The 27,006-nt window shown below is 40.9% G+C and overlaps 1 protein-coding gene across 7 annotated transcripts in view; it reads right to left on the reverse strand.

Annotated features, from left to right (window-relative positions):
* PALM2AKAP2 (PALM2 and AKAP2 fusion) overlaps positions 1 to 27,006 on the reverse strand; it is a 561,773-nt gene that overhangs the window by 4,161 nt on the left and 530,606 nt on the right. For 4 of the 7 annotated variants that reach the window (XM_043965488.1, XM_043965460.1, XM_043965507.1 and 1 more), the window contains 2 exons: positions 13,164 to 13,342; positions 5,383 to 5,424 (listed from right to left, as the gene is read on the reverse strand). The exons of 1 other annotated variant lie outside the window; for it this stretch is intronic. In XM_043965488.1, coding sequence (XP_043821423.1) covers positions 5,383 to 5,424; positions 13,164 to 13,342 — 221 coding nt within the window. Of the gene's footprint in view, positions 1 to 5,382; positions 5,425 to 10,802; positions 10,826 to 13,163; positions 13,343 to 27,006 lie in introns of all 7 variants that reach the window. 2 more of the 7 variants (XM_043965480.1, XM_043965469.1) reach the window with 2 other exon arrangements.

Consider the following 27,006-nt stretch of genomic DNA (forward strand, 5'->3'; position numbering starts at 1 on the left):
GCAAACACTTTAAAGTACAAAGGTTATTTTATAGGGAAATGCTTATTCCCTTGGGATCTGGTATCACAGAACATCTACAACCATTTTGGTGAAATATTCTGAAGACTTCTTTGAACTCAATCTTAACCTTTATCACGTTATAGACAGGCAGCGTGTAGACAGGCAGTGTGACAGTGCATTGAAAGGTGGTTTTGAAGCAAATCAACATCTCTAACACATGCTGTCTGTGTGACCCTGGGCAAGTCACTTTCTCCATTCTCTAGACAACTCTTTAAGATTAGCAGTTGCAGAGAAGGTGCTGACCTGTATGGATAGGGGGATTTTCCCCACCTGGGAGTTCCTCATACCAATAAAAAAAAAAAAAATCACAGGTCTGGGTCTTATTTTGATGATGATAAAACACATCTTTGAATGTTGTAAACACAATACCAGTCTTCATATGGAGGCTTTGGGCCTCTTCATAAACAAGAGGATGGAGGATAGAAACTTATAAGCAAGTGGACAAGTCTGAATTAAACCGGTAGGGAGAGTGCTACAAGTAGAATCCATCAATATCTGTGAACCCCAGAAGTTGTCCCTGGACAGCACTAGAGAGTAAAATGTGTACATACCTGAATAAAAGCCAGGTACCTTAAAGTGGTTCAATGAATGATAAGAAGCCAAGCTGGTGACCCCTATTTTATTTTCTAACTTGGGAGGAAAAAAAAAGAAGGGAGAAAGAACTAGTTGCTTCAGGGAAAATTATTAGTCATGAAGAGGAAAGACACTAAGTGTTAGCCCAGTCCCAACATTTATCACCCAAAGTTCAAGAAAAGAAACTTCAGGTTAATTGAAGTAAAAGAAAATAAAGAAAAATGCAAGTCAAGCAAAGAGGAGCATTCAAGGCAAGATATTAAAAGAAAATATAAGCAGCCAAATGTGATTTCAGGCCAGTAAAGCAACAAGAGCATCTTAATTAGTAATTACACACACACACACACACACACACACACACACACACACACACACACACACACACACCCCATTTGGTGTCACCACCACTTTCACATCTGAAATCATAATAGTTGACATTTATATAGCTCTTTAAATAAAGCTTGTTAGGCACTTTATATGTAGTATCTCTTTTGATCCTCACAACAACCCCTGTGCAACTGTTATCCCCATCTTACAGATGAGAAAACTGAGGTGAGATGCTGAGGTCACTAGTGAAGCCCCAGGGGCAGCCTTCTAGCAGGACAGAATGAGCTATTAAAGGAAGCATCTATGATGAGATGCTGCTGGGTTTGGGATTTTTTTTTTCCTGATTATGAAAGTGGAAAAGAACATATTTCTTGAGGCAGAGGGCACAGGACAGATATTAATTCATGAGATATAGAATCAGATTAAATTTCAGAGTGAAGATAAATGAAGACAAGATGGCCATTTAAAGTTACTGTTTATTATGCGGCAATGTGTGCTGGCATAGAAATGGATGCACAGGGGCCAATTATAGCTTTCCCTTGAACCGTAACACGGGATTTTCTTACTAGAACCCTGAATGGCCATTTTGAAAAGAGTGGAGAACCAAGTAGGTTTAACTCTTCCCAGCTGCCTCAGTGGCAATAAACATACGCCCATCCCATGAAAGAAAGAGAGCATGGTTGTAGAAAGGTCACGGGACTTGGGGACCTGAGTTGTCTCAGTTCTACCGTGAGCAGCAGGGTGACCTTAGGTGAGTCATTCAACTCTTAAAGAACCTTGAGGCTCAGAAAGTTTAAGTGACTTGCTCAGGGTCACACAGCTAATATGCGATGGAACTTGAACCAAGCTCTCTTGACTTGAGGTCTGGTGCTGTTTCTACTATTTTGTGCTGCCTTCCTTCTTAGGATTAAATAAAAGTAAGTGTAAAAGAAGCCCTTTGCCTTTCTCACTTTTAGGCAGGGGTTCTCAAGCTGGGGTTTGTGCCTGTGGACAGATTTCAGGGAGTCTGTGAACTTGGATGGGGGAAAAATAGACATTGTTATTTTCACTAACATTTGGTTTCCTTGGCAACCCTAAATATTGTATGCATTTAAAGACATTATTCTAAGAAGGGGTCTATCACACTCACTCACACACACACACACACACACACACACACACACACACACACACACACGAAAGAGAAGATGCAGTTTCTCAGCAGCTAATGAAAAGCGAGAATCAAACTTTGAAAAATGTTTTAAGGGAGGCAGACCCCTTAAGGCAAAATTTGATTTTTTTATACACATTATTTGCTTAAAATCTAAACATAACTATGTGTACATTTTGAATTACTAGGTAGTTATCAAGATTTTTGTTTCTAAAATTAAAGATTTTAGGATGAGATTTCTATAGGACCACCTATTCCAACTCATCCATTTTACAGATGAAGAAAATGAATCCCAGGAAGGTAAAATACCTGGCCCAGGGTCAAACTGATCTAGAGTAGCAGAGGGGGTTTTGAATTCAGGTCCTCTTAATTTGAAAGCCAGTGTTTTCCACTGCACTATGATGTACTTACAACTCACCTTGCTTACCAACCCTTATATTTTGTATGCCTTTTGTTTAAAAAAAAAAAATTAACATATTTCCTAGGAGGAAGCATGCAGGTGGATAGTGAGATGGGTTCAAGTCCCACCTTTGACATAATGGCTGTGTGACTTTAGGCAAGTCCCTACCAGGAAAATAATTAAGTCCAGATGTTTCAGAGGTGGGGCCTGACTAGCACTGGTAGAAGGGGTCTCCCCACCAAAGAGCTGTTTGTACCAATGAAATCACAGGTCCAGTGTTCCTCGAAGCAGGAATCAACTAAACCCTTGAAGGAATATATGCCTGACAAACGTCCAAACTGAATGGAGCATTGGGGGGGGGGGGGGGGAAAGAGGGGGAAGGAGATATATATAAATAAAAATATATAAAATAAAATAACAGGAAACAATTATATTTGGGGCTTTGTCATTTCTACAAAGTAATCCATGATCTGCATGATCACCTGAACACTCAAATGAGATGATCGTTTTAGCTTTGAATAGCAGCCAATTCTTTCATTTTTCCAATAAATGTGAAACAATGGATATTTTGCCGTATTGGAGACCATAAACTATTAAAAGAAAAAGGTTAAAGAAAAGTGTCTAGACTTCATAGGATAGGATGAAAAGGAATGAGGGGGTCATGTTTTGCACCAAATGAGGGAGCAATCAGTGAGAGCGAAGATGCAAGTACATGACATGAGAAATTTGTATATTGCATAATGTTACCAAATTCCATGCTAATTTAAAATATGAATGACTGAGTTTTGAGAGTTCCATTTGGGTATCTGACTCTAAATTTTCATTTTTATCAAACTAGGGCAACTTGGAGCCAATACAGTCTGGGATGTCACTCTCAAATGCTCGTATTCTAAATATGAAGTTTAGCAATCTCACTAGTAGATGTTAAGGAAGGTGTTATGAATTAAAGATTCCCAACATTCATTAAATATCTCTGGAAAACAAAGATGTACTTAGTGCCCAAACCATATTTATGGTATGACAACTAAAGATTAAAAAAAAATAGGGGCAGCTAGGTGATGCAAGTGGATAGAGCAGTGGCCCTGAAGTTGGGAGGACCTGAGCTCAAATCTCACCTCAGATACTTATTAACTGTATGACCCTGGGCAAGTCACTTAACAATGAAGGATACTACTACTAAAAATGAAAATAACCAATCAAATACATTGTAAAAATCAGCACACCTTCTTATCGATTACTTGCAAAAGCAATTTACCAGTGCAAAAACAGCCAACTGGAGGGATTGGAAGACAGTCTCAGAAAAAGGCAGGAGACACTTTTCATATAATATTTCTGCTTAGTGCATAGCCTATGGAACTTCCAAAATACAGGAGTACAAGTTCAACCAAAAGTTTTCTTTGGGAGTGTTGTGGTTCTCATTTCTAATGACTCACTGCAAGAATAAAGAATGTATGAATGTGAGAATAGGTCAATTTACTTCAGGGAAGTCAAAGGATTATTGTGATAAAGCTTGCCAAACCAAAACTTGAGAATGGACTGTTTGGGGAATTTCCTTCAAACAGCAACATTTCCAAGTGACTCAAAGCCAAAGGTGCCAGAAGGGAAATAGTTCAGTCCTTGGCCATGTAGAGCAACAAGAAATAAATACCTAGACTGAAAAAGTTCATTAATGTCCATCAGTCAAAGCACTAATGCAGACTAGTTACCAACGAAAAGGTGCTCCTCCGCCCCCATCACTCTACACAACGCAGCACCATCTTGTTGAACACAACATAGCAATTCTCTCATCCTTTTCAGCTATTACTAGACATCAAAAAAGGACAAACAGGGAAAAAAGGTGGGAGATACTGTTTCTCCCTTGGAATTGTTTTTAAGATCTCCACTACAGTTCTACTATTATACCTCACTGTGGCATGGAAATGACCTTGGCCTCTCAAAGACAGGGATTCTTAACCTAGATCCATGAACTGGTTAAAAAAAATTTGGGGGTAACTATTTCAACATAACTGATTTCTCTTGTAAGACTATATATTTCATTTTATTCATTTAAAAACAGTATTCTGAGAAGGGGTTTATAACAGAAAAGAAAGGTTAAGTCCTGCTCTGAGGGCAGCTAGGTGGCACAGTGGATAAAGCACCAAGCCCTGGATTCAGGAGGACCTGAGTTCAAATCTAGCCTCAGACACTTGACACTAGTGTGACCCTGGGCAAGTCACTCAACCCTCATTACCCTGAAAGGAAAAAGAAAAAAAAAAGTCCTGCTCCAAGGATCTATCCGGGGAATGCGAATTCTGGTAGATCTTTATCACGTAGGGCAAGGATTCCCAACTTAGGGCACATGGATCCACAAGGTGTAAGGGAAGAAGGTTGTAAGAGACTATTCTGTAAATAATTCTATCATCCTATTAAAAGAGTTTAATCTATTTTATTTCTTATGTACATATGCAGAATGCATTTCCTTTCATACTGAGTAAGGAGTATGGGCAAGCTTACTAAATGCTCATGGGTATGGGCACTGAAAAGGTTGGGAACCTTTAGAGTTGGGAGCGGGGGTGGGGGGAAGAATAATGGAATGTATGTCTTTTTATCAAACATCAGCCTAGATAAGTTCAGAGAGACTCATCACCAGAAGTTTGGCTACCAGGAAATGAGGTCCCCCTTGCCCTCCTGCTATCTCAGGAAAGTTCACAAAATGGTTATGGTGTAGAATAATCCCAATCTTTATCAATTTATAAATTAAGGCTCTTTCAAACTATAGAAAAGTTTTTTCATTGAAAAGCACAACCAACATGAAGCATCAAGCCAAAACAGCATGCATTTGTAAAACACCATGCAAAGAGAGAGAAACCAAGAAAGGCAAGTTGAAAAGTACCTCAGAAGTAACCTTGCTGTTAGACAGTAATTTACAGGTGTACTGGTAGAGAGGGAAAAGACCAACATTAGTACACTGAACAGGCATGCCAACATTTTCAAACCTTCCATAGCTGAGAGCAAGTCTACCTCTAGGTGATGGACTGATGCTATTCGGAAGTGTTTTTTAGAAGGCAATTCCAAATACAGTAAAGGCTTCATGGCTCTGATATTTATTTAAAGTTTTGTGTGCTTTGAAACAATGAGATGTCCCATTTTTTTTTCCTTTAATAAAAATATCAGCTAAGCCATACCTAGTTAACTCAAAATGTTGCCCAGCCCTCTGCTTTTTGAATTAACAAGGTTTTACTGTATATCACCAGTAAGTTACTGACACCTTTGTTTGCTCTTAACAGAGGGGATTTCCTAGTCCCTCCTGCCAAAAGAACTTCATTTCTCCTTGACTCCATCTACCCCAAACATAGTGCTACAACTTGCATCTTAAAAATACCTGGATTTGATTCAAATGCAAGTTATGTCTATGTTGAATGTCAACAGTGGGGCTGAAAATGGCCCTTTCCAAAGAAGCTGCCACTTCAGATTATGTGATCATGACTTAACTGGGTACTTGAACAGCGTCTCCCTCCCAAATTGTTAGATGAGAACATAGTTGTTGGAACACTGACCCGATCACGTGGGACACTAAATGTGAAAAAGCATTAAAGAGCGTTCCAATGTTGCCCAAGTTGTTAGGACTTGTAGATCATTCGTCACAGATGGCTTGTGTTACAGCTGTACTCCTCCTGCAAGGATCATTTATCAAAGGGCCATTAAAAAATGTAAATTTTATAATGCTGGGCCAGTTCCACAGGGGAGGCATCAATGCCAACAGGAGGCTTAGGAGAAAACAATAGTGGGTTGGTAACATTTCATATTGATATAGAAAGAAACCTTTCCTAAGCTATAGCCCTACTAGATCTCTACGCCAGAGTTCAAAGAAAGAGGAAATAACCCTATATATACAAAAAATATTTCTAGCTGCTTTTTTCATAGCTCCAAACTGGAGCTGCCCCACAAACTGGGGTGCCCACCTCTTAGAAAATGGCTAGCCAAATGAGGTTTATGGAATATTACTTTGTGCCCTGAGAAATGACAAAATAGTTGTAGGAGAAACTAGCAAAGCCTCTATGACCAGAAGCAGGCTAAAGTGAGCAGAAATGGGAAAAGAATTTAGAAAATGACAACATCATATGAAAAAGCCAACTCTGAAATTCAGACTCAAGAACTCTGATCAATGCATGATTCCAGAAGATTAATGATTAACACACCTTCTGCTGGGGAGGTTTTAGACTTAGTGTAAAAGAAGGCATACATTTCTGGAGAAGGCCACTTGTGTTATAAGGATTGAATTTAGAGTGGGAGGGAGAGACAATAAATGCTTGTGAAATAAAAATAAAACATTTTTAATGTTTTACTTTTACATAAATGCGGGATGAGGAGAGGGCAATTTTAAGAAAAAAAAAATTAAGCTTTATTCATTGAACTCAAAGCTCTCTATAAATGTTCTACCAGAAGGCTGGATCCTATGATATGCTTGAATAGCACCAAAAGGAAAAAAAATTGCCTTCCCACAAATCTCCTTTCAATGTACCAAGTTGCCAAGAAGTATGTGGGAGAAATTATTTGAAAAAATTTTTAAAAATAAAAAGAATTTCCATGTTTATCCACAAAGATTTACTAAAAACCCAGAATTAGGACCCTCCATAGCTTCCGTATGAGAAAGGTTAAAGCAATCCAGCCCTTCTCTGAGAGTCATTACAACAGCAATGGCTGGGGCAGAAAGGGAAATGATATGGCACATGGAGAGGAATGCCCAATAGGTCTTGGGGACACAGCTGAAAAAGAATAGCTATGCTAGGATATAGCTGCCTACTATTTCAAGGGCATATTTAGGAAGGTCAGAGTATCCTCTTGAGGTTGGTGATCAACTGGTACAGTGTGCCTGGAAGGAAACGAGAGTCAGAGGGACTGAATCAGTGTGCAAAGTGATGAGGGGAAGGAGAAGAATGGCATGAGAACCAAAGTATAAATGACTAGCCAACCCGGCATTCATAAAGGAGTGTTGGGGGACTTGGAAGTCTGAGTGGTGAGTTGAATAAGTTAGAGGAAAAGATTCAACAGGAGGAAGAGTGAGGTCTAAAGGTCTTGGGGCATGTGCCAGCATTGTTGGAGACTATGTGTTATGTGTTAAGCTATGACACGGCTCTTTGCAGCCCCCCTCTCCAACTCACCACATACATACACATTAACACCACATTGAGATCAATGATGAGCTTGATCAATTAGTTAATAAACATTTATTGAGGGGGCATCTGGGTGATGCAGTGAATAAAGCACTGGCTTTGGATGCAGAAGGACCTGAGTTCAAATCCTACCTCAGACACTTGCTAGCTATGTGACCCTGGGCAAGTCACTTAACCCTCATTGCCCCACAAAAACGAAAACAAAAGTCTTTAATCAGCACTTACAATGTGCCAGGCACTGTGCTAAGCATTGTATCAGATTCACTATATCTGAATGGTACATTCTGAAGCTCCAATAGTCTGTCTGTCACTTTTTTTTTTTTTTTTTTGTGCAGGGCAATGAAGGTTGTGATTTGCCCAGAGTCACACAGCTAGCAAGTATCAAGTGTCTGAAGTCAGATTCAAACTCAGGTCCTCCTGAATCCAGGGCCGGTGCTTTATCCACTGTGCCACCTAGCTGCCCCCCTCCCATAGTCCCTTTATAAAAAGAAAGGACCCAGGGATGAGGATGAAAATAGACTTGGAGCTTGGGGTTTAGGTGAAATCAGTGACAGTAGCATAACTGTAATTGGATGTATATAAGTGGGTCTGTGACAGAGTGTAAAATAATTTAAATTGCTATCCAAATATACAGCTCTAAAGAAAAAAAAAATAGGTTCAAGAACAAAGAAAATCCTTGTGGCTCCCAAAGAGCAGATTTAGGGTTTCTAGGTTACTGATGAGATCTATCTCCCCACCCCCCAATCCAGTTAGAAAGGAGTGGAGGTTGGGGAGGGGGGAGAAACCCTGTTACAAATACATAGTCAAGAAGAATAAATTCTCACATTGGCCATGGCTTCTTTTAAAAAAAAGTCTCAATCTGCATTCTGAGTTCATTGCTTCTCTGTCAGGAAGCGAGTAGCATGTTTCATCATGAGTCCCCTGAAATTGTTTGGTCATTGCACTGATCAGAGTTCTTAAGCCCTTCAAAGTCGTTTGTCTTTATGATAATGTTGATATTGTATACTTTCTTCTGCTTTACTTTGTACGAGTAAAGTCTTCCCAGGTTTCTCTGAAACTATCATTCTCATCACCTCTTTACAGCACAATATATTTCATCACATTAACTCATTCAGCCATTTGCCAGTTGATGGGCACCCCGGATCCTTTTCCTAATGGAAACTACTTTATCCTTTCTATCCTTACCTCTATCGTCTTTCTTCACCATCTAGGAGTTAGCTGGAGCACTGAAATTGTTAGTAGTGGTTCTTAGGATAGTGGCCTCCTTTACTAAAAACAACCCAAATCTCTCAGCTCGGCTGCAGTCGGCTTGGATATTGGGGCAGCTTGACAACAAACCCATCTAGGCTTAGGAAAAGGTAATCCAGACATAACTTAGTACCATTCCTTACCTTCATACCCGCTCTTACTTCTGGCCTTGAGTATTGGCATTTGAAGGTTGTGGGGGGAAAGGTTAAGGAAATCCCTAGGGCCCTGGACAGATGAATATTAAGCCACAGTGACCACGAAAACTGCTCAAAGTGGAATGGTCTGAAACCTCAACTCGGCAGAGCCTGGGTTGTTCTATCACAAAGAATAATTTGTTAGACAGTGAGCTGTCGAATTTGCTTGAGGGGAAAGAAACCACAACTTTCTACTTTTCACCAAGAACATGCATCTAACTTGCACACGTATCCAACAAGACTGCCAATCCACCATTTGAAAATTTAGCCTTCCTCTCATGAAGTACACAAGAGAAACATTCTTTTGAATACAATTCAACAGCCAACTGTGACTTTCTATGAATAAAACTGGTAAGGGGTTACTTGCAAGGCTAATCTGATTGGTTTGTTTTTCTGGGCTTTCAATTTCTTCAGCAAGTTCCCCAGTGAAGGGAGATAGTCAGATCACTGGATGCGGATAAATTTGTGCTGAGTCATTATCTGATAGCTGCTTAAAGGGATGTCTGGAGGGAGGGAGGGGCAGGACATTGATGGCTTTAGCAGTAGCTGCAAAGGTCCTAGAGCAGGTGCAGGAACTGGAAAGCCACATTTTTAGCTTTGAAATAGGTCGTGTGCACAGGATCAATACATGACAGCCACAGCCACAGCCTTAGAGGCAACAGAAGGTGCACAGTGCAGTTACCAAGCGGTTAATAACACTGCTAATCTACCTATCACAATTTTTTTTCTTACTTAAAAGATGGGGCCACAAGAGAAAACAAACACATGTTCATCATAATCAACTTTCTGATCCAATGAATACTTTCAAAGAGAGGCTCTTCATGTGAGAGGAACACAGTGGAGCTGAATAAATATTTGAGAACAACATAAATCCTATGAATGACAAGCCTGATCTTACACCCTATGCCTGACTGATAATTATACATTAGCTCAGGTGAGATAATGGTGGATGCTCTTGGTGATTTGGTCCTTAATGAGAGATGCAGTGATCCAGATATGTTTTCTTTTGGAAACTGTGGGCCGGGGGAAGAGAGAAGTTGGTGTTCTCATGCTGCAAAAAGAGCTTCCATCCTTGGTCAATACTACTTTTGGCAGTGTAAAAATATTTAACTTCTAATCCAAGAGAGGACTGGTTGGCTGTTCTCTTTCCTCTTCCAACAGATGTGCTATCAGAAGGAAAGAGAAGACAGAAGTTGGAGTGGGGGGAGAGAACATCAGCTGCCCTGGGGAAGCTTCTGCACCAGCATTTCCTTAAATAGGAACTGTGAAAAATAATAGGACCAATGAAACAAAACAGATTCCAAATGAATTCATTAAGCCAAAGGTGCCAAGTCAACACACTTGGTGTTAATTACTTGGCAGCTTGACAGTAACAAATGAACTAAGCCACAGTGAGAATGCAAAAGGGCTGCTGGAATGTCACGTACTTAATTCCTTGTGCTGGTGGTCCCATTCATTGCCTAGACACTGTTCTCAGGTAAGGCTTAGCAGTGCATGACTTCAAAAGGGAGAAACCTTATCTCCAAGTGGGAGCAAAACTTAAAACAGAAACACTTGCTAATGATGCAGATCCACGACAAAGACCAGAACAGCAAGGAGAGACCATTATAGTTGGGAGTGTGTGCAAAAGCAGATTACATTTGTCCAAGCACATCCAATACCACAGGGAAGAGCATGGGGTGTGTCGCCAGGCTTACCTTTCCACAGAGCTGCTTAGGTACTGTGCAAGATTAAAAGAAGAAAATAAATAGGAAGCTGAGAGAAATTAATTTCAAAATTGTTACAGCCTCCAGAAGGGTCTGATTGAATAGGATGCTTCAGAGAATTCTAGGAAGGATAGTCTAATGTTAAGGGGTAGGGCCCGTTGATAATCTGAGTATAAGTACTCTAAATAGGTCACCCATATCAAAGTTTAACCAAGTGGAAGACACAAAGGTATCTAAATTTGAGTTTGAATTTTGGGGTTGTCTGACAGTTCCACCCTACTCCCCTCTGCAAATGAAGCAAAGTTCCAGACCTACCTTCTTCCTCCTTCTGTGCAATGCACAAACCGCTTGTGAATCATACACGGAGTCATTCATTCCTTCATGATATGTTCCACATAGAAAAGTTCCAATTTTACAGAGTATGCCCCAAGGCACTTTTGAATGTAAATGCTGATACAGCCACACAAGAAAACTTTGGGACTTCTTAGTGACAACCGAAGAAATAAATTTCAATACCTCACACTTACTGTGTCTCTTTCAAACACCTCTTAGTATCTGGCTCAACACACATAAAAACCTCTTTTTCTGTTCTAATTTACTTGAAAAACAAGAATACAATAAGTGAAGGCAGCATTGACATGGATAGGTCCTATCCAGTATGGAAGCCAGATGCTTCAGAAGTATTTTATAGGGGCGAGTCTTTCAAAATTACTTGTGGTACATGTGCTCACAGTCCGCTAAGGCAGGAGTCTCCAAAGTTTTTGATAATACATTCCCATCAGAAAAAAACAAAACAAAATAAAAAACCAAAAACTTGAATATATCCCAATACATATAAATGTACTTATTTGTAAATTGTGCTATTACACAAGTAATTCTGGGCATTATAAAACTTCCACAAAAATAGATATTAAAAATGATGAGATAAAGATTTTAATCCTAGAATCACTATGGCACCATATTTTAGGAAAACCACTAAGACAGTGCCGTGTAAGATTGGTTAGGAGAGGGCAAAGCCTTGAGACTATGGGAACAGTCCAGGGGAGAGGGTATGAGTGTCTGAGATAGGGTGGTGCCTGTTTGAGAGAGAAGGGACCAGATATGAAGGATGCTGAGGAGCCTGCTTATCCTATGTGACTCACTCTGCCCTATCCAAAATAAAAAGGAGGGAGAACTATTTTTCGAGGCCATCTGCCATAGCCACCAAGTGATTCTGGGGGACATGAGGTGGGTATTGCTGGGAGGGGATTTCCCCCAGTGGTATCTAAGGCTGCTGCCAGTGCCCTGATAACAGTGCCATTAAAACTGCCCAAGGGGGCAGCTAGATGGCGCAGTGGATAGAGCACCGGCCCTGGAGTCAGGAGGACCCGAGTTCAAAACCGGCCTCAGACACTTAACACTTATTAGCTGTGTGACCCTGGGCAAGTCACTTAACCCCAATTGCCTCACTAAAACTGCCCAAAAGGATCAACACTAAACTTAGAAAGGGGTTTGTTGGGAACTGGTACAGGGTGGAGAGGGGACGTTTTGAGGATATGGATAGGTGTTGTTATGTTGGAGGCTAACGCAATGAGTGATTATGGGGGACTAAGAGGATTGGTCCTACCTTGGGGGCTTTAAGAAGTCTGATCATGCTCAGAAGGCTAATTTGGAAAAGAGTGTTGACTATGTCAACTGTGTGGGGTTTAGAGCTCACAGCCAAGTCCAAGGAGTGGTTGAGTAGATGGCCCGGGGACATTGTCAACATGTACACCACGTACAGGTCCCAAGTACACCAATGTGTATGTTAAACTGTCATTTTAAATCATCCTTTCCCACCACAATAAGCACAAAGATTTGAAACTACTACTAACCACATTCACTCTTCCAAGCATTCTGTCAGCAGTGAAATGGACAGTCCCATGAGGGATTCCTATTATCACTCTATTTGGAAAGCCAAAAGTTTACTGAAGAAGCCAAAGAGTGCCCACGGTCACCACTGTGGTTGCAAGACTGTCCTTAATTGCCCTGGTAGATATCCAATTCTCCCCTTATGTTCCTCTCTCTGCTTCTGAATGCACCAAACAGCTAAAAGTAAGCTCAAGGGTGTGGCTGACACAAATTCTGTCAAAGGCCTGGCAATCAAGCAGACTTTCATTGAGCATCCATCCTTCAGCCCATGGCACTCTGCATGCAATCAGTAAAACAAAAAAGACCAAACTTCCCACGGAGTCACATGTTTTCAAAATAGTTAAGGAATCTTTCAAATAGTCTGAAGTTGGGAGGCTAGAAAACCTTGGCCGTGTCCTTCCCTATAAGGTCAAAGCCCCTAGCAACGGCCTTAGAGTAAGTGAAAGGAAAGGAAAGACTTACACTGCTCTCATCCATTTTCTCACGCCTTTTAGATTTGTGTGTTTCGTAATCTTCCATGAGAGTCTGCATCAGATTCTTGGGCCGCTGGGATCCGGCAGCCTCTTCGGGGAGTATATCAGACTGCGAGCTGGGGCCTTCTGTTGTGGGGGATGGAGGAGGTTTGACTTTCTCTATTTTCCCTGCAACAATAGGAAGAGAAGACCCTTTCTAAGCTGGTCAGCTCACGATCGCTGTCAGAATGAGAGATAATTGGCAAAAGAAACCCCTGGCATAAAGAATGTCAACCCCAAAGCCTCGAAACAGAAAGATACATACAAGCACCTAATTCTAGTAGACACCAAAGAGTACCTTAGGGGTTGGACTGCTAACCTGACTGCCAAAAACTTCAAGTTAACTGGTTTTAAACAGTCAGATGGGTAGCTTTGGCAAATAATTGGCCCATATACACAAAGACTCACAGAGACTGGGATACCCACAGAGCATCTCTGTTACCCAGCATCTGAGCCAACGCAGATCTCCTTAATACACGGATATCTAGAGAGAGTGCAGATTTTTCTGTTTGGTTATTAAAATGCCTCCTGAAGAAACTTTCGGGGGGGGGGGGGGGGGAAGGAGAGAGGATGGTGAGTGACTGACGGTGGCTCCTATACAGAGATGCTGGCTGTAACAGAACATTCTCAAGGTCTGGCCCCCTTAGGGCCAGAAGCATTTTGCTGCATCATTTAAAATCAATCCCCCCCCCCCCAACACCCTTGCTAAGCAGCCTGTGAATGGCTGCTGCCCCAACATGATAGAATTGCCTCCTGGGAAGGGGCAGCTAGTTGGTGCACTAGATAGAGTGCTGGCCCTGGTTTCAACTCTAGCCTCAGGCACATACTAGCTGTGTGACCCTGGCCTAGTCATTTCACCCTGTTTGCCTTAGTTTCCTCATCTGTAAAAAGAGCCAGAGAAAGAAATGGCAAACCACTCCAGTATCATTGTCCAAAAAAAAAAAAAGAAAAAGCCCAAATGGGGTCATGAAGAGTCTGCAACAACTGAACAACACTCTTTGGGGACTTCACAGTTGGAAAGGAGGGCAAAAAAAGATCATTTTTGTCAGGGGAGGGGTCAGCATTGGGATGAAGGTTTGTGAGACATGTGCTTCCTGTCACTCTACATGTAAAGCTGGGCAGAGAAGGAGGTTTAATGAAAACGAATCCCCTGCCCCAGCTTTCCCCGACCCCCCCCCCAAATGAAAAGGTGCTTTACTTCTCTTTGTCTTTGATCTCCCAACCTCTAACCATCTTATCTGCCTGGTTTCAGATGTTCAGTATTGACAATAATCCCCGAGTCACACTTCAAGGTTGGAAGGTCAATGTTAACATGCTGGGGTTTTGTGTGGCCAGGCCAGACTGCTGATCCAGTAAAACTGACACATAAGTGGAATGTGTGTGGCTTCGACTAAGGAAAGCAGGATGCCTGAGAAAGGGACTATTATCAATTGTCTGATAAATCTGGGCTGTGTAGACCAGAGGTATCAAACATACTAAAGCAACTGGGAAATTTTTAACAAAATAAATAAAAATACAACATAGATAATGTTGATATGTGGGGTTTTAAATTAACATATGGCAGGCAGAGATCCTTGTGTATAGTTTAGTGGCCCTATTTCTAGGTGGGCTTGATATCACTGATGTAGATATAACCAAGAAGAATGGTTTAGAAAAGAACATTGGCCTTGTAACTCAGATCATTAATAGTACTGCAGTGTATTCTGACAAGGGCAAGTCTGAGCTCTGAAAACCTTTCTGGGAGGCAGAAAGGTCGCCGAGGTAGCAACAACAAAATAATCCAGTGGGAAAGAGCACAGGGCTTGGGGTCAGAGGAACAAAGTTCAAATCCCAGCTCTGTCATTTACTTGTGACACCTGAGAAAGTATTTTTTTTTTTTAAATCTTTAGGTCTTAGATTCTTCACCTGTGAAATGTGGACATGGACTACATCAGAAGTTCTTAACATTTTTTGTGTCATGGACCCCCCTTCTCAGGATAATTTTTTTAATTGAATAAAGTACATAGGATTGCAAAGGAAAGCAATTATGTAGAAATGTAGTTATCGGGGCAGCTAGGTGGCGCAGTGGATAAAGCACTGGCCCTGAATGCAGGGGGACCTGAGTTCAAATGCAGCCTCAGCCACTTGACACTTACTAGCTGTCAACTCTCATTCCCCCGACCCCCCAAAAGTTATCAAAATATTAAAAGAACAAATCCACAGACAAGAACCTCTGGAAGAGAGGTTCATTCAAGCCTTAAGTCTATGATCTTACATACACTGGACAGTCAGGAAGCTGGCTTAAGCCTCAGCGTTGCCAGTTATTATATGATGTTAGATGAGGCCCCTCTCAGCCTCAGTTTTCCAAAGAGATAAAATGAGGGCACTGAACTAAAATTTCTCTAAGTTACCTTCTGTTTCCAAAAATTGAAGCATTCTGTGACTAGATCTCAATTGAAGGGCCACTTTTAGCTCTAAAATTCTATATTTCCTCAAACTGAAACCCATCTTCTTCCTTCCTAAATCTGGCTTTCCTCCCAGTTTCCTTGTTTCTGAGGATGGTGGCATCTGAGCACCTCCCTTTAGTCATCTTTGACTCTCTCCCTTACCCCTACATCCAATCTCTCTGTTGATAAAGTCAGTCCATCCAATCTTCCTTTCTCTCAAGTGTCATCAGTCTCATCTTCCCCATTCACACAGTACTGCTCCAGTTCAGACCCTGCCCCTGTCTCCTCTGGTCTATTCTAATGCTCTCCAGCCTCTCTCCCCTTTCTTATCTGTCCTTGACACAGCTGCCATCTTAATTTTCTGACATCTGACACTCCTTTTCAAAAATGTGTGGTGGCTTTCTACTATGTCACCTACTACAATCTAGTTCCAACCTACCTATCCAGACTGATTTCACACGACTACCCTGCAAACACTCTGTGGAATCTGCCATTTAAAGTGATTCTCAGGGCAGCTAGGTGGCGCAGTGGATAGAGCACCGGCCCTGGAGTCAGGAGGACCTGAGTTCAAATCTGGCCTCAGACACTTAACACTTACTAGCTGTGTGACCCTGGGCAAGTCACTTAACCCCAATTGCCTCACTAAAAAATAAAAAATCAAGTGATTCTCTAGTCCCTAATATAGTATTATGTTTCACTCTCCCACCTCCATGTACTCATGTTTCACACCCCCCCCCCCAAGGCCCTGCGCAGATGACATTCTCCATAAAACCTTCTTTGGTTTTCCCAGCTAAAAGTGATTCCCTCCTTCTCAAAGAGGTTGTTTTAAACACACTTTGCCTAGATCTTATCAAAAACCCCCAATGATACTATAAATTCCTAGATGGTGGTATCTTTGGTGCAAAATTGCTGACGTGAACTGAAAGAAACTCAGAACAAGGCTAATGTAATGCCTTCATCAAAGAGAAGGATATTTATTGAGTCTGAAGATCAGGTGGGATGTATTTTTTTAAGTACTGAGGAAAACAGCCATACAAAGTACTTGGACTTAGGAAGGCTTAGCTTCAAATCCCATCTCAGATATGTCTTGGCTTATATGACCCTCAAGTTATATAATCTCTCTGGGTCTCAGTTTCCTCATCTATAAAAAGATAGGGTTGGGTTAGATGGTCCCTTTTAGCTCTAAATCTATGATTCTATGGTCTTATGAAAAGTAGTTCAATTATCCTCAATATTTAGCTAACTCTATGGATTCACTTGCATCATATTTGTGATTTTCTGTTTCTTTGTACTGTTAAGGGCTAAAATTCTAGCTAAACTGTCTAAAATATCTAATGAGTGGTCGCCAATAAATTATAAGCTTTAGCAAGAGTTAGACTTTTAAGCATTTATTAAGGAGAATAAGAATTTGGTAAAGAGAGAGAAAAAGGCCTAGATTCCTATCTAGTAAAGGGAGAGCACATTTCTAGCTCCGCTCTCCACCAGAGTCCAAAGGGAAGAGCGTGAGACCGAGCGCCAGTCTCTTCCTTCCTCCTCCCACTCGCCTGCGTCACTTCCTGACGCCAAAGAAAAGACTCCTGGTCTTGCCCTTAAAAACCTTCGCTTCATGGGTGGAACTCTTCTACAGTAAGTTTCCAGCAGGTGGCGTCATTCCAATCGTTACAGTACATATGACTTCACTGTTTAAATACAAGTGACCAGTAAGGATTGTCCTCATTTTTCTAAAGGGAAAAAACAAGGTACAAAGAGTTCGAGTAATCTTCCTATAATCACCCAAACCCCCCAGGTTTTCTGAGATCCAGCCAAAAGCACCAGCCAAAAATTCTGACAGTGGCTCAAACGCATTTTTGAGGAAAATTAATAAATTAGGAAGATATGCACCATACGACTTTCAACAGAATTTTTCATTTCTCTGCTGAGGATCAATGAAGCAGAAGATTCCAATTAAATCCAGTGTTCTCTACATTAAAATCACAAAGACCCAGGATTGCAGTCTTGGCTCTGACTTTCTTTCCTTTGCATCCCGAAGCAAATCATTTTACCTTGCCTTGTAGCAGTTTCCACATATATAAAATTAGGAGGCTGGACTAGATAATCCGTAACCTACCTTCAAATCCTATGAGTCTAAGATTCTATCATTCTGCTCCCAATCCTGGAGAACAAAAAATTTAGCCCATCCATTAAATCAGTTGTATGAACTTTGTCCACTAGAGGTCATACAATCCAAAGGCAAAGAAAAACTTTTAAAAGCCTGAGAGGCTGTTGCTTTGAAGATGAGAGGAAAACACTGAGAAAACAGATCAGATGGCCAGAGTATTTAGCAAGGCCAAGAAATCTCCAGAAAAGGAGTCTGCAGTGTAAATTATTAGCACATTGGAAGGCCTCCTAACAGCATATTAAAAGTTTTAGCAGGAGGTGGTTTCCTTCTGCAGTGTCCCCACACTGTGAAAATAAACTCATTACAACTCAAAGTGGTGTCTTAAAGACTCAAATTGCTAATTGGTTGTCAAACTTTCCCATAGCACAAGAAAACCAGAAAAATGATCTGTCTCAAACCAAAAACACCCTTTACTGAAGTTAAAACTGGATTGCAGAAATATGGACATTCCTCAGTATTTCCTTTGTGACCAATCAGTTCCTCACTGGACATCTGTCATCCCAATGGTTGGTTTTTTTGTTTTGTTTTGTTTTGCAGGGCAATGAGGGTTAAGTGACTTGCCGGGGGTCACACATCTAGTTAAGTGTCAAGTATCTGAGGCTGGATTTGAACTCAGGTCCTCCTGAATCCAAGGGCAGTGCTTTATCCACTATGCCACCTAGCTGCCCCCAGTTGGTTTGTTTTTATTCTTGTTCTCTCTCCCCCTCTTCCCCCTCTCCCCCTCTTCCTCTCTTTTTCTCCCTCTTCTTTGCCATACTATTGGGAGAAAGAAATTCACACAACTAGCTTCTCCCATAGAAACTTCTCAACCTTCATGACACTGGGTTTCACTTTCATTTCAACTCTCAAAGCACTCCACTATTCTGATACCGTCTCAATGATAATTTATTTATGCTAACCGGTCAGTCTCATGTTGTTTCTGCGAGGTAGGAAATGGTAATTTATTCCTTAGGGAAGAAATATCTTCTTCAGCATTCTGTCTGGCAGGTTTTGGCTGGGTTAGTAAATTATGTGGCACATTATTAACAAATGAGCTCTAGGGGCAGCTAGGTGGCATAGTGTATAGAGCACCGGCCCTGGAGTCAGGAGGACCTGAGTTCAAAGCTGGCCTCAGACACTTAACACTTACTAGCTGTGTGACCCTGGGCAAGTCACTTAACCCCAATTGCCTCACTAAAAAAACAAAACAAAACCCCAAAACAAATGAGCTCTAGACAAAAATTGGGGAATGGGTGAAACTTCTTTGTTCACCATGTACTTCCTAATACCAATGGTCTCTTCTCTTTTTCTGTGGCGCAATGGAGAAAGTGGTGAATTCAGAGTTAGAAGATCTAAGTTCAAATCTTGGCTCCACATGTACTAGCTGTGTAACCTTGAGCAAGTTAACCTTGCTGGGTCTCATTTTACTTTAACTGTAAAATGAGAGGGTTGGACTAGATAGAGTTTAACGTCCCTTCTAACTCTAAAGCTTGAGCCTAGGGCTCTCAAATCTCCCCATTCTTTCCTTCTCTTCTTCTATCAAAATCTTCAAGGAAAGAAGAAAGGAAAGGGAACAAGGGAGGGAAAGGGAAAAATGGAGAGGGAGAGAGACCAAGAAAGATAAAGAGACAGTAAAATGTCAGAGGAATGTAAATAAAAGGTAGGAGAAAAAGCAGCAATTGGTACGATGGATTAAATGCCAGATTTGAAGTAGGAAGACCTGGGTTGAAATCTCACCTCAGATACTACCTGCGTGATCTGGGACAAATTCTACCTCACTGGACCAGCTAGGTGACACAGTGGATAGAGCACCGGTCCTGGATTCAGGAGGACTTGAGTTCAAATCCGACCTCAGACACTTAACACTAACTATGTAACACTGGGCAAGTCACTTAACCCCAATTGCCTAACCAAAAAAAAAAAAAAAGCTTGGGGCAGCTAGGTGGCACAGTGGATAAAGCACTGGCCCTGGATTCAGGAGGACCTGAATTCAAATCTGGCCTCAGACATTTGACACTTACTAGCTGTGTGACCCTGGGCAAGTCACTTGATCCCAATTGCCTCACCAAAAAAAAAAAAAAAAAAAGAGCATCGGTAAAAGAAGTAGGAAGACCTGGGTTGAAATCTCATCTCAGATACTACCTGTGTGACCTGGGACAAATTCTACCTCACTGGACCTTGGTTCCTTATCTGTAAAATGAGGGATTTGGACCCCATGGCCTCTCTAGCCCTAAATCTACGATCCTATGAGAGAAAAGGAGGGATGGGGAGAATATATAAATTAGCTTTTTAAAAGGTACTTTTAAGTGTATACCTTACTAGTATATAGTATGAAAAATAATTTTCAGGATGGGATCATTCCCTACCTGTCTATACTATACTATACTATACTATACTATACTATACTATACTATACTATACTATACTATACTATACTATACCATGACCTTCCATCAACCAGGAAAATGAATGGAAATGATCTCTGCTATGTAAGAGGTAACGAAAAGACTATGCCTATGTGCTGATCAATTTATAATAAGAGCTGACATTTTATAAGATTTTAAGGCTTAGAAAGTGCTTAATGTAGAATATATCTTGTGATCCTCACAATGAATGCACTTAGAGAGTCAAAGGTATTATCATTCCACTTTAAAGATGAAGAAACTGAGGCCCAGAGAGATTAAAGTGACTTGCTTATTTATTGTCACAAAAGTTTGGAGGAAGGATTCAAAGCCAGGTCCCCCCCAACTCCAAGTCCAGCAAGGTTTTCCTTTCCACTATGGCAAACTACCTCCCATCTCACTTTATGAGTTTTGTCTTTGCTTTCACATAGGAAAAAAAAAAAGTGGGGTTGGGGCTGAAGGTAACGTAGGGCTGCCAGCTTACCAAGAATGGCTTTGTTGCTGTTCTCTGCAATGGGGCAGATCAGGCAAGATCATGGTTATGATACTTGTCCCATCCTGGTTGACTGATGCTCCAGAGGGAGTGAAAACCCTCCCTCTGCCATCTTTCTGCATTTTTTAAGGTGATTGCATTTCCCCTAAGATTTGTGACAAATCTATGCTCTGACTGTGTGAGGATTTATAAACGTCAGTACTTCCTCATGCCAAAGGAGACCCAATTCATTCTACAGCATTCTCCATTGTACTGCTGCTACCCACACACAAGTGGGAAAAGATCAAAATGTGGGTTGTGAATAGCTGTGACTCTCACTATACTTGCAGAAACACATTAGACCTATTCCATAATTAATTTTAAAAAAACCTCACAAACTATGAAGCTTGTACCAAGTTTCATTAACTAAATCTCAATTACAAAAATCAGCTCTATTCTTTTGGGCAGGGTTCTGAAAATCTGATGCTTCTACAAATTAGAGAAATGGTGTTTGAGGGTTTCATTAAAAGGGAACTTTTTGGGGGCAGCTAGGTGGTGCAGTGGATAAAGCATCAGCCCTGGATTCAGGAGGACCTGAGTTCAAATTTGAACTCAGACAGTTGACACTTACTAGCTAAGTGACTCTGGGCAAGTCACTTAACCCTCACTGCCCTGGGGGGAAAAAAAAGGGAATTTTTTCTGAATATTTTGCCAAGTGAAAGTAGTAATTAATCACCCACCATGAAGGGGAAAACCCAATAAAATAAACCTAGAACATACTCCAAAAAGGAAAAAGAAATACAACAAACCAAACAAAAGAGCCCATTAAAGTAAATGTGCTAGAAACTGTGCATTGGATATAGTATTTGCTAAATAAATGTTGAAGTGAATTCTACTTTTTCTGGGTCCCCCCCCCCCACGACAACCTAACTTTAATTTCTATGAAAGTCTGTAGGGGGCAACTAGGTGGCACAGTGGATAAAGCACTGGCCTTGGATTCAGGAGGCCTTGAGTTCAAATCCGACCTCAGACACTTGACACTTACTAGCTGTGTGACCCCTGGGCAAGTCACTTAACCCTCATTGCCCTGCCCCACCCCCCAAAAAAAAACAAGAAGGAAGAAGGAAAGGAAAGAAGGAAAGAAAGTCTGTAATATTGTGGGCATGAAGATGACCTTGGGTTTTCACTGGATGATGTACATTTACTGATAAACATCTAAACCATACAGCAAAAAGGAAACAACACACTGAAAGGATTATTTTTTCAAGGGAGTTTTTGTTGCCTCAAAATGAGACACTAAATCATGTGAGCAAGGATGGTCCAAGCAACAGAGACTCATCCCTAGTTGGGTTGACTGCCACCTAATGCCATTATTTGGTGTCACAAAAATATAACATTAAGCAAGTAATTCCTAGTGTGGGAGTAAATTAACATAGTAACAACCTGTGTCTCAGGTAACTGGTCTGATACAGCAGGGATTCATGATGTTACAGTGGGAGGCAGGGTTCAATTACAATATATTAATGACATTACTGTGGAACCACGAGGATTCCACCTGTAGTTTGAGATAATAACAAAGCACTTTACATATATTATCTTGCTTGATACCCTGTGAGTTGAATTGTTAAAGTGTTCTTAGTTCCATTTTATGAAGAAACCTGAGGCCCAGGAGGGCCGAAGGGCTTAAGGTTGAATGGCAAACATGTGGAAGAGTTTGAATCAGTATACGAATCAAGATTTCCTGATTTTAAAACTAATAATGTCCAGCTCATTCTCATACACTGAACCTGAGGGTAAGGAAAGTAACAAAGAACAATATCTCCCCTGGTGAAATGTAATACAGGCTGGGGGGGGGGGGGGAGAATTATGGTCATAACTCAAAAGAGGTAAAAGAAAAAAAGATTAAAAAATGGAATCGTGGCTAAGGAAGTGGACTTTTCTTTTTAACAGAGGCTGTTTTATTTGCTTCATATTTTAGTATTTATCATCACATGGATTTTTATAAAGAATTATAATTTGTCTATTATATATAAACAAATATATTATTAATTTATTGTATTGTGTTTTATTAACACATTTCTACAAACATGTTAGAGATAATTATCCTATTTGGGAACTGAACTGTATCAGGGTTTGAAAAGCAAACACATTTTTTTAATAATTGTAGTGAATTGCTTCAAATCATATTTGGAAATAGGTAGAATATAAATTCTTAAATAACCACTATTCTACAGTCACCCAAACCTTCCAAATTAAAAGTTCTTAATCATTTTTTGTGCCATGGATCCCTCTGTCAGTTTGGTGAAGCCCATGGACGCTTTCTCAAAATGTTTAAATAATAGAAGGAAATGCTGAGTTTCAGTAAGCGGTCAGTGAAAATATCTGTGCAAGGGGGCAGCTAGGTGGTGCAGTGGATAAAGCATGATCCCTGGATTCAGGAGGACCTGAGTTCAAATCCAACCTCAGAGATACTTGACCCTTACTAGCTGTGTGACCTTGGGCAAGTCACTTAACCCTCATTGCCCCCCCCATTTTTTTTTTAAATTTGTGCAATGTTTTTCCCATCTAAGTTCATGGACTGCCTGGTTAAGAACCTTTGTTTGATATGAAGAATGCCTTTCAGTATCTGGTTTAGAAAAGTGACAGCCATTTTGTTCAAGTATCATCTCTGGGTGGAAGGCTTTGGCATAATCTTTGAGAATTTAGGGTTACCACCTCACCAAAATGAGGCATAGAGGTAGGGCCATGGTGAAACTATTCATCTCAATTTTCCCCCCATACTGTAGCATAAGTTAGATTTATAATCATATTTTTAAATGACCTTCACTTTTGTACAGGTATTTTTTTTCCATCTGACTCTGAAAATGCTTTAAAAAAAAAAACCAGAGTATGAATACATTGTAAATACACATCAATGGGAAAATGGGAAAACCTCCCTTAAACTATTACATGTGTAAACCTAGAAGCCAGTTTGAGGTCACTTTACAAACATGACTCACTAAAGGTACATTCTGCCTGATGCCCTACCCCCACTCACCTCCAACAGATAGGTTTTGTTTAAAAAAAAAAATCGGGGCGGCTAGGTGGCGCAGTGGATAAAGCACCGGCCCTGGATTCAGGAGTACCTGAGTTCAAATCCGGCCTCACACTTGACACTTACCAGCTGTGTGACCCTGGGCAAGTCACTTAACCCCCATTGCCCCGCAAAAAAAAAAAAAAAAAAAAATCACCTTAGCAATTCACCTTCACAGCCAAAAAGAAATGATCGTTTTATGAAATACAGATGTGTTTGATTTTCATTCTCCAATAAAGGAGCTGAAGCCCCCCTTTTTCCTCACTGTGAAGTAATAGCTTATTCCTAAAAAGATCAAAGAAGGCTTTTGGAGCGGGCAGCACAGGGAAAGAAAAAGGCAGCAATTACTGCCACTAGGCATCAGTCACATCCTGTCCTCGATTTCCCATATTCACTGATGGAACATCTGGCATCTGTGCCATTTCAACTGAACCATATTTCTCACCAGAAGCAGGATTTTTATCCCAATACAAATAAATAGGAACTCTGACTTTTCTTATGTCAGCTAAGCATTTCAATGGAAAAGGAACTGAGAGTGTGCTTGGTGTTGGCAATACCAAGTAAAAGTGAGCCAGGCCACTGTGGGTATTGTGCCTAACCCTCTCATTTGCTTGTTAGCTGCATCCCCAAGGGCTTAGCACAGTTCCAGTAATGTTAGTGAGCTTTTAAGAAATGGTTTTTCATCCAAAAGTGTCTATGTAACCACACTGCACTGCATCCTGGGCCATTGCCAGTCGTCTTGAGTTATGTCTTGCCACTGGACTTTGATGACTCTGGAAGAGACTTTGTGCAGCCCTACCTCACTTAAATCCAATTCACATGCAAGTCAAAACATCACCAAAGAAACAACTACTCTAAATGAAAATATGGATACTTTTTACAAAGCCATACAGATTACAACCTAGTGTATAACAATTCTCTGCCTTCCGACCTACATTAGATGGTCTTCCTTCCCTACTAGTGAAATTTGGTTTGCTTTTTTTTTTAGTTTGTTTGTTCTCTTTAATTAAAATTATGCACTATTATTTGCCCTTAAAATTTTTTTGTTTTGAAAAATTGCCTGGATGAACTTGGACAAATCATTTCACACTTAGAGGGTTACAGCTTCCTGGTTCATCAAATGAAGTAGGACTAAATAATTTGTATGGTCCACTTCTCTAAAATTTTATTCTATGTCAGTTGTGGACTGAATGCCACCAAAAAAAATTCCATTGCAAAATTCTAGCCCTGTTATTATGAAACTAAAAACGTGAATTCATAATGGACATCCTAGAAGAGAGGTTCTTGACCCTCAATCCATGAACTAGTTTCAAAAAAAGATTTTGCTAACCATATTTCGATATAATTTGGTGGTAATGAATGAAAGGAAAAGTTTCCTTTATAATCCTATGTATTTTATTTCATATATTTAAAAACAAGATTCTGAATAGGGATCACAACACTGTCAAAGGGATCCAGGAAACAGAAAAGATTTAGCACCTCTATTTCTAGAGGCTAATGGAAGTCCACATGGAGAATCACAGATTTAGGAGGAACCTTGGAGACCATTCATTCCAATTCTACTTAAAGCAGAATCCTCCGGGGTAGCTAGGTGGCTCAGTGGATAGAGCACCGGCCCTGGAGTCAGGAGGACCTGAGTTCAAATATGGCCCCAGACATTTAATACTTACTAGCTGTGTGACCCCGGGCAAGTCACTTAACCCCAATTGCCTCACTAAAAAAAAAAGAAAGAAAAGAAAAAAGAAAAAGCAGAATCCTCACTTATAACATACCTGATTATCCAGTTTTTACATCCAATTCTTGACTTCTCTGCAGCACTTCATTCTCCTCCTGGCCCCTCTCTCCTCTAAATTTGAAACCCTGCTCACTCTGAGTGGCTCCTTCTAAGTCTCCTCTTACGGACTGCCATCCATGTCACACTCACTAATGTTGTGTACACTCCAGGGCTTTGTCCTGGGCATTTTTTTCCTGTCCTGTGACACTCTCTCACTTGGTGACTTCATCAGATACCATCATGTCTAAGCGGATGACACCCAGATCTCTACTTTCAGCCCAGATTGCCTATTAGATACTGCTGGCTGGCCTCTCAAACTCAACATGTTCAAAGCAGAACTCATTAATTATTACTGTGAATTCCCTTCCCTCTTCTCACCTTCCCTGTTTCTGCAAAGTCAACCAAGCAGAAAGTATTTATTAAGAGTTTATGGGGGGCAGCTAGGTGGCGCAGTGGATAGAGCACCGGCCATGGAGTCAGGAGTACCCGAGTTCAAATCCAGCCTCAGACACTTAACACTTACTAGCTGTGTGACCCTGGGCAAGTCACTTAACCTCAATTGCCTCACTAAAAGAAAGAGAGAGAGCGCGCGCCCTAATAATGTACCAGGTACTGAGCTAAGTGCTGGAGATAAAGAAAAAGATAAGACACCCCTTGCCTTCAATGAGTTTAGATTCTAAAGGGGAGGAAACATACATGTATGTATTTACATAGGTATGCAGTGTCTTAATGAAAATTTAGGCAGGTCAGAATATTAAAGTCTCATGAAAGGAAACTGAGAGGATACAACAAGACTAAATCAAACAAGCTTTTATTGAGGGATGATAATCACAAAATGAAGGGGTGGCGCGGGAGGGTATATGTAGGGTAGCCTGGTGGCATCTTGGATGGAATTTGGTTCCATCAGGAAGGGAGTGGGGTACCCTTTCCCAAACCCTTAATTCATGTTGGTGGGGAAAGGGAAGACTCCTGGGGAATTGGCAGCTAGTGTCTATCAAAGTCCTCACTAGGTGGTTTTCCTCTGACAAGTGGAAACTCGGTGGTTTTGAACCTTTGAGAGGCTTCTTTGTTTAGCAGGTCAGGGGAGGCTCCTATATTACTTACATACAGAGTAGATCTTAGAGAGCAGACATCAGCAGCTAGAGAAGACTGGGAAGGGTTTCCTGCAGAAGGCCAGAGCTTCTGAGAGGCAGAGGTGAGGTCTGCAGAGCCTTCTAAGCCAAAGCTAACGAGTTCACTGGAGCTTGTTTGTCACCACCCTCAGAAACACATTCAATTAACTTAAAAGAAAGTTTTCTGCATTCTGCCTTGTGTAATTTAAGATTCTAAATGTGGATTCTAATCTGTTTCCACCAGTTTGGGGAAAACTGACTAAAAATCACTGATAAAACGAGTTTAGGTTTTTAAGGGTTTATTGGAAAATAGAAAGAAAAAGATTGAGAACAGAATTCTAACAGCCTGGCATTCCTATCTTTCCTCAAATTTCCTGTGAAGTCCTCTGCCGCCACC

Source organism: Dromiciops gliroides, chromosome 1, assembly GCF_019393635.1.
Source record: "Dromiciops gliroides isolate mDroGli1 chromosome 1, mDroGli1.pri, whole genome shotgun sequence".
NCBI classification, from domain to species: domain Eukaryota; kingdom Metazoa; phylum Chordata; class Mammalia; order Microbiotheria; family Microbiotheriidae; genus Dromiciops; species Dromiciops gliroides.